Genomic DNA, 12641 nt, shown 5'->3' with positions numbered 1-12641 from the left:
AAAGCTTGACGACAAGTCAGTTCCTTGCACTTTTGTTGGTTATGGAGATGAAGAGTTTGGCTATAGGTTGTGGAACCCAGTGAAAAAGAAAGTTGTCCGAAGCCGAGACGTAGTATTCCACGAGAATGAGATCGTGGCAGATACAACTTGTGAAGAATCCACAAGTGATGGTGTTGTTGACATTACACCAAGAAGCATTCCTATAGATGATGCCACAGGAGGAGGAATGCCAGAATCAGAACAAGAAGAAGAAGAAGAGCCAGTCGTAGGGGATCAAGAGACAATTGTAAATGATAACAGTGATGCAGAGGGTGTTGAGCAGGGGGAGCCAGAGAATCCCATTCCACCAGAAGGAGTTGAACCTCAGTTAAGAAGGTCAACCAAAGAACGCCAATCATCTACAAGGTACCCTAGTTCTGATTACATTTTGATTACTGATGAGGGGGAGCCAGAGAACTTCTAAGATGTGCAATCTTGTAAAGATAGAGATTGCTGGAGAAAGGCCATGCAAGAAGAGATGAATTCTTTGAAAAAGAATGACACATATGAGCTGGTGAAACTTCCAAAAGGGAAGAGAACACTCAAGAATAAATGGGTGTACAAACTGAAGAAAGATGATAGCAACCTAGTAAGATACAAAGCTCGATTGGTCGTCAAAGGCTTTACTCAAAAGAAAGGTATTGACTTTGATGAGATTTTTTCACCAGTTGTGAAAATGAGTTCTATTCGAGTTGTGCTAGGTCTAGTAGCCAATTTGAATCTTGAGTTAGAGCAGCTTGATGTAAAGACCGCATTCTTACATGGGGATCTAGAGGAAGAAATCTATATGGAACAACTAGAAGGTTTCAGGGTCAAGGGGAAAGAGGACATGGTTTGTCGCTTGAAGAAGAGCTTGTACAGGTTGAAACAAGCACCGCGACAGTGGTATAAAAAGTTTGATTCTTTCATGGTGAATCAAGGATACAAAAGGAAAAATGCAGATCCTTGTGTATATGTTCAGAAATTCCCTGATGGTAAATTTATCATCCTTCTCTTATATGTTGATGATATGCTAATCGTTGGACCAGATGCACACATGATTAGCAGGTTAAAGAGAGATTTGTCAAAAACATTTGACATGAAGGATTTGGGATCGGCAAGGCGAATTCTCGGAATGGAGATTATTCGAGACAGAAAGTCCTGCAGATTATGGTTATCGCAGGAAAAATATATTGAACGAGTTCTAGAGAGGTTCAATATGAAGAATGCTAAACCAGTTAGCACTCCTCTTGCCGCTCACTTCAAGTTGAGTAAGAAATCCTACCCATCAACAGAGAAAGAAAAAGGAGATATGTCAAATGTTCCATATTCTTCAGCGGTCGAAAGTTTAGTGTACGCAATGGTGTGTACGAGACCAGATATCGCTCATGCAGTTGGCGTTGTGAGCTGATTTTTGTCAAATTCCCAGAAGACACATTGGGAAGCAGTGAAGTGGATCTTCAAATACCTGAGAGGAACTTCAAAGTTATGTTATTAACTTTTGGAGGTGAAAAATCTGCACTTGTTGGTTATACAGATGCAGATATGGCCGGTGATCTTGATGAAAGAAAATCTACATCAGGATACCTATTTACATTCTCAGGGGGAGTTATTTCATGGCAGTCAAGATAACAAAAATGTGTTTCGTTGTCAACGACTGAAGCAGAGTACGTTGCAGCAACGGAAGCAGGAAAGGAAATGTTTGGTTAAAGAGATTCTTTCAAGAATTGGGTGTGCGACAGGAAGAATATATAGTTTATTATGATAGTCAAAGTGCGTTAGACTTAAGCAAAAACACTATGTATCATGCACGGACAAAGCACATTGATGTAAGATATCATTGGCTTAGACTTGCCATTGAAGAGAAGCAGTTTCAGTTGCGGAAAATCCACACAGACAGAAATGTTGCGGATATATTGATAAAGGTCGTTCCGAAGGAGAAGTTCGAGCTATGTGTCAAAGCAGCAGGGATGGACAGTCCCACCATGTAGTCGGGAGGGGGAGAATTGTTGTGGGGTCCCTCCAACATGTGGGACCCACAGACATTTGAAAAGAAAAAAAAAAGAAAGAAGAGATTCAAACGTGTGGGACCCACACACGTTTGAATGAAGAAAAAAAATATAGGCACGTTTATTTTTCCTTTCAATGGACGGTGCCAAAGAAAGGAAGAAAAGGGAAAAGTGGACGCGTGATTAACACGTCCACTGCGTCCCCTCTCCTATAAAAAGGAGAAGGATTTTCACTTCAAAGCGTACAAAAACAAAACAAAAAAATAAATATTATAATTTTAGGAAAGGGTTCCTAAAATTGGGAAAGAGAGAAAATAGTGAGTATTGTAATTTTTGGGGTGTTTTTGTTTAAACACTTAGAGTGCCACTATTTTTGTAATCTCTTTTGTACCTACTATTTTTTAGTGGAAGAACTATTCGGAGTTTTTGTCCCGTGGACGTAGCCCATAACAGTTGAAGGATGAACCACGTAAATCTCAGTGTTCTTATTTTTCATCTGACATTTACGGTAATTATTTAATTTTTACCGTGATTATTATTTCTGGTGAATTTGATCGTCAATATCCAATACGTAATTATTGGAGTATTTTTCCGCGGGCCCCACTCGGGATCAGTTATAATCCCAACACATTTTTGGAGGTCTCAATTGTATAATTAGATCTGGAATCTGAGAGAACTTTTCCCCAGTGGCCTGTTAAAGTTAGTGTATTCAGAATTTCTGCTTATATGGAAAAGCAACTGAACTTTCCTTCAGGAGTTATGTTTTCTTGAAAATGTAGTCTCAGTGGTGCACAGAAACTCCTGACCGTGAGCGTTTCTGCATTTCTGAAGCATTTCTGCATATCATGTAAAATTACAATTTAAATGCAACATAGTGTAGTCTTCTTTTGCTCGAAGATGAGTTTGGATGATCACTTAATCGGATGGAGAGAGATTTTTTTATTTTGACTAGGATGGTTAAAGGTACATTTAGAAAGAAAAATCTTATTTTCTGTCGTTGGCTTGGTACAATTTAAAGGATCTAATGCTGTGTCTGGATTTATGGATTTGAACTTTGTATTAGGATCTGAATAAAATCCATTTGGATTAGTTAATATTTATGGATTTGGATTTTAATAAGATATATAAAGATTGTGGAAATTTATAAGTGATGAATTTCCTACCTTCAATGTGTTCTAAATACACTAAATCTCAAAATTTTAAATTTCAAATCAAAATTCAAACACTATATTTCAAAACATAGAATTAGATTGAAACTCGGCCAGAAACAATAATATCCCTAATAACTACCGTCGTTTAAAAATTGATTTTGTATTAAAAATTGTTTTAATTTTTTTTTTTTTTTGAAAATAATGAATATAAGTTTAGTATATCATAATATGTTTGGTTACTTTTCCGAGTAAAAACGGGTCCATTTTTAAATATGACGACAAAAAAACCTTCTATATATTCTTCCGAATATTGTTTTTTTGAAAATTTATTACAACTTACACCCGTAAAATAGTTTAATATATCAAACTTTAATGGAGGAACATGTCGCATTACTAGATTTCATTGGTAAAAAGAAACTTATCTGAACTTGAAAATCTGAAGTCTCCAACCACAAGCGACAACTAGATAAAACTCTTCAATAACGAGGAACAACCCAATGAAAGGAGATAAATTAATAACCTCATAAAGAGGGTACTAAACACTAAAAACTGACTAAGAACTAATAGATTGTTTGGATAGAGGTTATTTAATAGGTTTAGACAGTAAAGTAAGGTATAAGGGGATTATTTAGTTGTTTGGAAAGAAAGTTTAAGAGAGAGAGTATGATTTTTTTAAAGTTATTTGAGGAGTTGAAAACTTATTTAAACACCCCAATCTTTAACGCCCCAAATTGGAGTGTAAGCATGGTTAAAAATTTTAATTTTCAGAATTATCCGTAATTATATTTATAAATCTTCCATGGCAAGGGTATTTTCATAATATTTATATTTAACACTACCTTCCTCCACCATCAAACCAAACAAAATAATGTTATTAAACTTTCGTTTACCATATCTTCTCCACAAACACAAAAAAGATATTTAATATATTTTCTCGTACCATACTTTATTATGATCCATCTCTCCCTACATCCAAATAAAAGCGCAAGATGATATCAAAAATACTCAAGACTCACTAAGAGACTAAAAAAATTAAATAAAATAAAGAAAAATGATAGAAAGAGACAAAAAGAAACCACCGAGAACCCAAAAAGTCAGTCGGCTATAATAGTTTAGAAAGAAAATCTAGAAGAATACAAGGAATAGAAAGCTAGAGAGGAATTTTACGATCAGTTTTTTTTTTTTTTTTTCAGCCTTAATATAGTAATACGGTAAAATCAATTTTAGGACCCATAATTTATTTTAAATTTATTATTTAATTGGTTTTAAATGAGTGAGGTAAAACAACTATTAAATAGATTTACCCATTTATTATAGGTTGGCAATATTATTGTAATTTTTTTAGGGTCTTAATTTTCAAAAAATATTAATTTTTCTTTTCTGTTTACTAGTTTTCTCGAACTTCCGTTGCACATTGTTTGAAACAGTTGATTTTCACATTGCAAGTAAATGTATATATATAATTTTCTATTATTTTTTATTATAAATTATAATATTATGAATAATTTATATAACTAAAAATCTAAAAAAATTCATAAAATAGAAAAAAAATAATATTTTATGAAATAATAAAATAAAAAAAAATTTCTCAAAGTAAGTATTAGTTTGACTTATACTAAAAAAAGTATTAGTTTGATTTGTTTTATTACATTTTAAATTTATATTGTATTATAAATTATAGATAGATAGCTAGTTTAATAACTAGTATATTAATCATTATTTATAATTTTGATTTTTTTTTTACTTTTTGCTAAATTCTATGAGCATATAAATTAATTTTATCCAATAATTACTTTTTGCTAAATTCTAGTATAATAATTACTTTTTACTCTATTATCCGTTGAGACAGTGAAATAGAATTTTTCTTTTCAAAAGTTAAACCACCAAATTTATAATTAATCCTTTGATGAAACATTAATTAAACAACCGATACCTACTAAGAATAACTTGTAAACATAGTTATTCTCTCTAATACAATAAGCGTAATATTGAAAAACCATCATAGTTTGGAAAATATTTTCACATACTTATATTTGGGAAATAACCTTACAATTGAAGCTCTCTTTTTCAATACAGTTGATCTCCAAAACATCAAACATCTTTCACTTTACTTTGATTCTCTAGAATTTATAAATATATTCATCAAAAATTCAAAGCATGCATGCATCAGAGCAAATTATCCCCTTCACATATTGTTTGCATTGCAATCATTTATTCTTATAACAATTTTTTTCATATTTAACAGGATTTTATTCTAATAGAATTAGAACATATCAAAGACCAAAGATTTGTTCTTGACACGTGTAATCTGAACAAGAAATAATCCTATTGGATCTTCTCTCTCTCTCCCTCTCTCTTCCTCTGTATAAGAAGCTGAAGTTTTTGCATTCTTTTTGTTGCTATTACCCATCTGATTAAATTCTGTTTTCTACTGTTCCAGTGGTGAATTGAAAATACTCGCATTTGAAGTGAATTGGTATAAAAGGGTAGCATTGTCATTTTCATTAATCTACAGAAATTGTTTTCTTTCAAGGAAGATTACGAGGCTTTTGTCTTTTCCTGCCACCAGGGAAACAGGGGAGACAGAAACAGAGGTTGCCCATTTTCATTAATGGAGTTTTAATTCATTATCAAAACCCTCAAAAAACTCGAATTTCTACCTGGGTTTTCTTTTTTCCTTTAAAAGATTTTGATTTGCTAATTCAAAATTTGACTCCATATGCAAAAACCAAAAAAAGCTTAATTAGGCTCTGTTTTAGTTCAAATATTCTAAAAAAATAAGAGATTTAACTTCAGAATTTAGATCCATGTGGAGTCATAAAATGGCCTAATATTTAGTTCATGCTCAAATCAAGAAATTTTCCCTTTTTGTTGATGAGGGTTTTGATTTGCAAGATCCATTGTTCTTTAATTTGCTTTTGCCAGCCTTCTACTACTTTATATAAAGCAGGGCCATTAAAATTGGAAAATAGCCCTCATGTATCTTCAAGTACAGTTATATCAGTTGGTACTGCTTCTTCTTATGATAATGTGTCTAATGACTCCATTGGAGTGAAAGAAGAGAGTGTAAATGTAGATGGAGAGGAATTGCAGCCTCAAAATTGCAACAAAGGTGGTCTTAAAAAATCTGCTTTGGGTTCAAAAGAAGTTCAGAAGAAAAGAGTACAATGGATGGATTTCTTAGGGAAAGAACTTGTTCAGATCAGAGAATTTGAATCCAGGTTCGTACTTTCTTTAGTTATTTTTCTTCTGTCTACTTTAATTCCTTTTTTTTTTTTTTGGGGCTTGACATCTGCATTTATTTTTAGAACTTGAGATTGAGGAAAATCACATTAATTTTATGACTTACCTTCATTTATTGTTCTTGCCAAAAAATGGGGGAGAGAATGAACTTGAAATTTAAAAGAAAAGGTTATCAGATTAGATGAATGATTGTAAGTTCATTGAATCCAATTCCTAAAATAGGATTCCATTTTTTGTTTGGTTCTTAAGGAATTCAAATGTTCTTTGCCATTTTTGTATTTTAATTATTTGAATTTATATATTGAAATCATATTTGTTTTTAAGTTTCATAAAACCAATAAATCCTATTTGGTTATCTGCAGAAGAAATTTGGTACAGGAATTTCTTTTTTTTTTTTTTTTTTTTTTATTTATACAGAATTGGTTATACAGAAGTTTATTGTCAATGTTTACTGGGAAAAAAAAAAGCATATTAGCTATGGTGAATTGGTGATTACTAAAGCATATTAGCTATTGTCAATGTTGAATTTAGCTTTTGATATATATTGCGAGTAAAACAGTATAGATTCTTTTGTTATAGTCAAAATATTTTAATGAATTTGTTCCATAAAACACAATTTATATTAAATCATGAATATGAAAACTCAGCTTTGGAAGAAAATAGAGTTTCTGGGTAGGATAGGTTTATGTTTGGCTTTAATTTCTAGAGTTGAAGCTTTGATCTCAACAACTCGTCGAATAAGTTCTTTCATCATTTGAATTTAATGATGTATTTTTCTAAAACATGGTGGAGATAAGAATTCTCCACGCCAATAATTTCTGTTTGTCCAATCTTATTGAAGAACAAGTTTGATGGTATTGAGGTACACATTAGAAATCATAATTTATTGATAAAGACATGCTATTCATATATTCTGATAATACACTTTGTTGATCTTTCTTTAGTGAAACCGAAACCGAAGATACTGGTAGTGAAACAAAGTACAGTAGTGGCTGTTCCTGCATAATTCTTTGACATTCAATTATCATCCCTCAAACAAGTTGCTGTATTGACAGCTGCAATCACACAAGAAAAAAGAAAAGAATTTGTCACCCCAGCAAAAGGATTATTACTACAAGAGACACATTCAGGTTTACATTTCATTTGGTTTTGAGACATCCTCTCTCCAATTCAAGATATTTCTAAGGGAAAGCAATATAGCTAATGTTTTTAACTTTTCTTTCCAAGATGTCATGAAATTGTTTGTTAATTAAATTTATTAAGCGATTATGAAATTCCATACAACTTCACAATCCAATTCTGCTAAGTTATTTTCTTTCATAAATGTTAAAGAATCCATTCTTATTATTCTTTATTACTGAGGCTAAGTTTAGGAAATAGATGAAGGTGCTGCATTTTTTTTATTTGGAACCGGAAAGGAAAAGAAATATATGCAGGTTCTGCAGATTCTCAACCAATTTATGCAGGAAGCGAGATAATTGCACATCCTTCACTTCTGATAAGAAAAGCATAAAGTTAAAAAAGAGTACATATATTGCTAATGTCTTTATTAGTTGTTTTTCTCTACTACTATTCTATATTTCTTTACAAGTCTAATTCTACTTCTTAGGCTACTTTTTCACCATTTCTTTCTTGGCTTGCAAAGAGAATCATATACTCCAGCATACATGTGCAGAATTCATGCCAAACCTTAAACGCTTCGCCTTCTGTGTATGCGAGGGTGACCTCGAGGTGGTAGCCACCCGATAAATCCAGTAAAAAATATTATTGCTACTGATGCTAAAATGCCAACTGAATATCCAATCCCTGCTGCTGCCCATGAAAACAATCCTTCCTCTTCTTGTGACTCTGCAAGTGGAGGTGGCTGTTCTGTTGGACATGGCACCTTAATTTGCATACCACACAATCCACTATTATTAGCATAATAGTCTGGAATGTCCATCAAGTCCATTTGACCTCCCACCGGAATCTGACCTTCAAGTTTATTGTTGCTGACATCCAGTGTAGAAAGTTGTTGCAACTTTGTTAGTGTTTGAGGAATGGAGCCTGATAGTCTGTTGTGTGACAAGTCCAAGCTTTCTACATTCTCTAAATCACCAAAACTTTCTGGTATCTTACCGGAGATTTGGTTATATGAAATGTTCAATATCTTTAGACCCTTTAAATGACCTAATGAAGTAGGAATCTCACCAGAAAGTTGATTGTTTGACAAGTCAAGGAAGGAGTAGATATCAAGGCTTCGGCTTGAGAGACCTTGTTTCGTCTTCTTCCAATTCACTACCAAGTCATTGAACTCAAATGGAATGGTGAATATATCTTCCATTGATATAAATGTATTTGGTGTTTCAACCATTCCAAGCAGATTTCCAAACTTGACCGGAATTTCACCATTGAGATTGTTGTTCGACAAATCAAGAATTCGGAGGCTAGTGAGATTGGTAATGGTGTTAGGAATAGAACCTTCAAGGGTGTTGTTGTGTAAGCTTAGGACTTGAAGAGAGGAGCATTGGGAAAGAAATAATGGTAATTCACCTGTAATGTTGTTGTCATGGAGATCAAGATGTTGAAGCTTGGTCAAGCTAGTGATGTTTTTTGGTAATTTTCCGGAGAACTTATTATTTCCTAGTGAAAGTATCATTGTTTCTTCAGAGAAGGTAACTGGAACTTCACCAGAGAACTCATTAGAAGAGAAATCAATATAAGCTAACAATGCATTTCCCAAAACTGGGATTTTCCCAGAAAATCTATTTCCTGATAAATCCAACAGCATAAGGCGATAAATCTTGGAAATGGACTCAGGAATCTGTCCAGAAAAGTTGTTTCCAGCCAACATAAGAACTATAATTGCATTGGCATTGCCAATATTATCAGGCAGCTCTCCTGAGAAATTATTCCTTGACAAGGCAAGAATAGATAAACTCTGCGACTCAAACAGACCAGGAGGAAGAGAACCTGAGAGTTTATTATCAGACAAAACAATCGCGCTCAGTTTTATTTCAGCTAGCCATTGAGGGATAGTTCCTTGAAGCATATTTTCTCTCAAATCCAATATATTAAGAGTCTTCTGCGTTGAAATCCATTCTGGTATGCTTCCTGTAAGCCTGCAAGATTTTAAAGACAATTGAGATAACATACATTTTGGCACTAACTTTACATTGCTATCCCAAGTCAGATTATTCCCTCCAAGATAAAGTTCCTGGAGGCTCCTTATATCAAACAACCATGTTGGAATTTCTCCAACTAGCAAATTATCTTGCAGTCGAAGAACTTTCAACTTGCTTAGTTTCTTCATTGATAGTGGAATTCCTCCAGTTATCCTGTTATTGCTCAAAGCTAAAGTAGTCAAGTTGGTTAAGTTGCCTATATTAGCAGGAATCTCCATTGATAAAGCATTGTCTCGCAAATCCAGTTCCTGCAATTCTTTCAGATGAAGAACAGAAGATGGAATACTACTCATGAAATTATTACTGGCAAGATTCAACTGCTGCAAATTTGTAAGATTTCCAATTTCTTGAGGAATATTTCCTCCAATAAGATTCGCTGCCAACTTTAGTACCCTCAAGTTCTTGAGAAAACCCACTTCCTTGCTTAGCATACCAGTCAAGAAATTGCTGCTTAAATCAAGAAATTGGAGATATTTCAAGTTAAAAATACTTGAAGGAATTGATCCACTAAAATTATTGACCCGCATATCAAGATGAACTAATCTTGTAAGATTGGTGAACATATGAGTTGGAATCTCACCAACTATTTCATTAGAAGAAATGTCAAGAAACATTAAGGATTTAATGCTAAAAAGGGGTGATAATACTGAAGAAGGCATTGGTATAGTTGGACCTTCAGAAACAACAAAAGAGTCAAGATTAAGAGCTGCTACTGATCTTGAACTTGATTGAGACTCGCAAGTCACTGATTCCCATTGGCAACAATCTGAGGTTGAATCCCATGAATCCAAGCCAAAAAGAGAATAATTATCAGAAGAAGAATTAATGTTTTTGATCACCAAAGATTTGAATTGAAGAAGGGCTTGTTTCTGATAATCTGGACAAGAAAGAGAAGCGGTAGTGAAGAAAATGAGAAGTAGGAATAGAAAGTGTAGATTAGCCATTTTTGGGTTCTTGTGAAGTGGGAGTTGGTAATGGCTGCTTTATAAATAAGTTCACATGACAATAGGCAATGGCTACTGGTGAAAGGTTGGAGATTAAGAGGTTTTGTTTTGGAGCATTTAAGTCCATCGGTCGGGGTAAACTAATAGTACAAGGTTATAGGAAAAAAAAAAAAGCACATTTGATTGTCCTTTTAGTGGAAAGAGGATGTTTATTCTTTAGTTGACGTTTTCTTTTATTATTATTCTTTTTTGGAAATATCAATTAGTTTGTGAAATATAACTAGTCAGGTCCCTTTTTTTTTTAAATATACAATTTTTTTTATATATTTTACATCCGTTACACTATTAGGTATTTCTGTCTAATTTTTCATCATTCCCGTTCCGTCAACAAGAAAGCACAGAGGCCAAAAAAGAGATATTAAAATATTATATAAAAAAAGGTCCCTGTAATTTGAAAAATACAACTAGTCCATCCTTGTATTTTTAAAAATAAAAAGAGTATTGTTATCATTTTATAAGGTACTTACCAGAAAAGATGCAAAAATTGAACAGAATGACCTTATAGTTGACGAAAGTAAATTATAGGATATTTTAGTCTATTTCAAAAAAGATAGGACGGACTAGTTGTATTTTGCAAATCGTACGAATTGTACTACAATTCTCCCTTCTTTTTTTAACTTGGAAAATCATACCTCAAAAAAAAAAAAGGGGGTTAAGGTTGGAGAGTCAAAATTCATATAAATTCCATATTAAAATCTCATATTTTCAACATGAAATTCACAATAAGTTTCATATTTTTTTCAATTAAATAAAATTTTTCAACCAGTAAAAAAAAATTGAATTTTCTCACTAATATGAGAAGTGAGAAGTCTTAAGGGAGGTTTAAATAAAAAAATTATTTAATCCATCGTGTTTTCGGTCTATTAAACCTCCCTCTGATTTAAAAAAAAGTTAATAATATTTTCAGTAAAACCAAAAACAAATTCCTGTTAAACATAAGCATAATTCCGTATCAAAACAAAAGAGCAAAATCTTTTAAAATAATGTCTTCATCTCATTGCTGGTTGTGTGTCAAAAGTCTTTGGCCCTGCGATTTGGTTTAGAATAAAATCTTGGAAATACATATATTTTAAACCTATTTTTTTCAAATATTTAGACCAACAACTAATTTTTAAAACAATATATTAATAATAATAATAAAAGAATTGTATATGTTTACATATATAGTTACATATTTCTAACTAAATTTATTAGAGATTAGTTCAAAATTTAAGAAGAATTGAAAGACTGGAATGTTATTTTATATTCATTTGTATAAAATATTCAGTTTGATTTTGATTTTGATAGAAAAGAATCAATTTTTTTTTAAAATTTAATTGGATAAAAAAAATCGCACTAAATTAAACTTAAAAATAAATTTAAAATATAAAAAAAAATAAATCGAATCAAACCGAACTTATTTAATTTGAATCGATTAATTTAGGTATGTAGAAAATTTTGATGGATTTGAAATAATAATAATAATAATAATAATAACAGCAACTATAATAATTAATAATAATAATAATAATATTATTATTATTATTATTAATTTTGAAAAGAAAATCTCCATTTTTGAGACCCTTAGCTCCATCAACGATGTTGAATTTTGAAAAGAGTTTTCCCTAAATCCAACGATGTTGAATTTTGAAAAGAGTTTTCCCTAGATCCATCGACGATATTGAATTCTGAAAAGAATTTTATTCTTAATAATAATTTTATTATTTTTTTCATTATTAAATTAATTTATAACTACTATCACTTTAATTTAATAAGAGATTTTATATCTTGCTTGCAATAACTAGACGACTTCTTGATAATTAAACATTTTTAATTTTCTTAATATTTTTTTCTTATATTCTAAATTGGTTTGACATGAAATAAAATAGTGTTTATTCAATTGGAAAAAAAAAAAAACTAGAATTATATATTTCTAGTTTAAATCACTTTTTAAAGTTTCAAGAATTTATGTGTGTGCACAACATTCTTTTGTCCAATATACTAGATAAGTAATACTACCATTATAGTCAAAATGATTACCATTATCAATTCAGATAATCTTCCCATTTTTCC

General features: G+C 31.8%; 2 protein-coding genes across 2 annotated transcripts; one reads left to right on the top strand and one right to left on the bottom strand.

The window, feature by feature from the left end:
• The first annotated feature begins 5614 nt into the window (after positions 1-5614).
• LOC105640992 (uncharacterized) lies at positions 5615-7735 on the top strand. Its single transcript, XM_089723979.1, has 2 exons — positions 5615-6399; positions 7366-7735. The coding sequence occupies exons 1-2, from the start codon at positions 6020-6022 to the stop codon at positions 7433-7435; spliced, it is 450 nt and encodes a 149-aa protein (XP_089580105.1). The 5' UTR covers positions 5615-6019; the 3' UTR covers positions 7436-7735.
• Positions 7736-7878: 143 nt separating this feature from the next.
• Positions 7879-10713, bottom strand: LOC149494502 (uncharacterized). The gene has a single exon (XM_089723978.1). The coding sequence runs from the start codon at positions 10527-10529 to the stop codon at positions 8112-8114; it is 2418 nt and encodes an 805-aa protein (XP_089580104.1). The 5' UTR covers positions 10530-10713; the 3' UTR covers positions 7879-8111.
• Between the last annotated feature and the right edge of the window lie 1928 nt (positions 10714-12641).

The sequence above is a fragment of the Jatropha curcas genome, chromosome 7, assembly GCF_041381405.1.
Source record: "Jatropha curcas cultivar XTBG-Jc1 chromosome 7, XTBG_Jcur_1.0, whole genome shotgun sequence".
Taxonomy (NCBI): Eukaryota; Viridiplantae; Streptophyta; class Magnoliopsida; order Malpighiales; family Euphorbiaceae; genus Jatropha; species Jatropha curcas.
The sequence above is the reverse complement of the archived record's forward strand: the minus strand, read 5'-3'. Positions and strand labels throughout refer to the sequence as shown.

What these genes read in the sequence shown, in the direction of transcription:
- LOC105640992 (XM_089723979.1), top strand. Translation starts at nt 6,020, where the DNA reads ATGCTCAAATCAAGAAATTTTCCCTTTTTGTTGATGAGGGTTTTGATT. An exon ending in ATCAGAGAATTTGAATCCAG is followed by an intron (nt 6,400 to 7,365) that starts GTTCGTACTTTC and finishes ATCTTTCTTTAG; the next exon opens with TGAAACCGAAACCGAAGATA.
- LOC149494502 (XM_089723978.1), bottom strand. Translation starts at nt 10,529, where the DNA reads ATGGCTAATCTACACTTTCTATTCCTACTTCTCATTTTCTTCACTACC.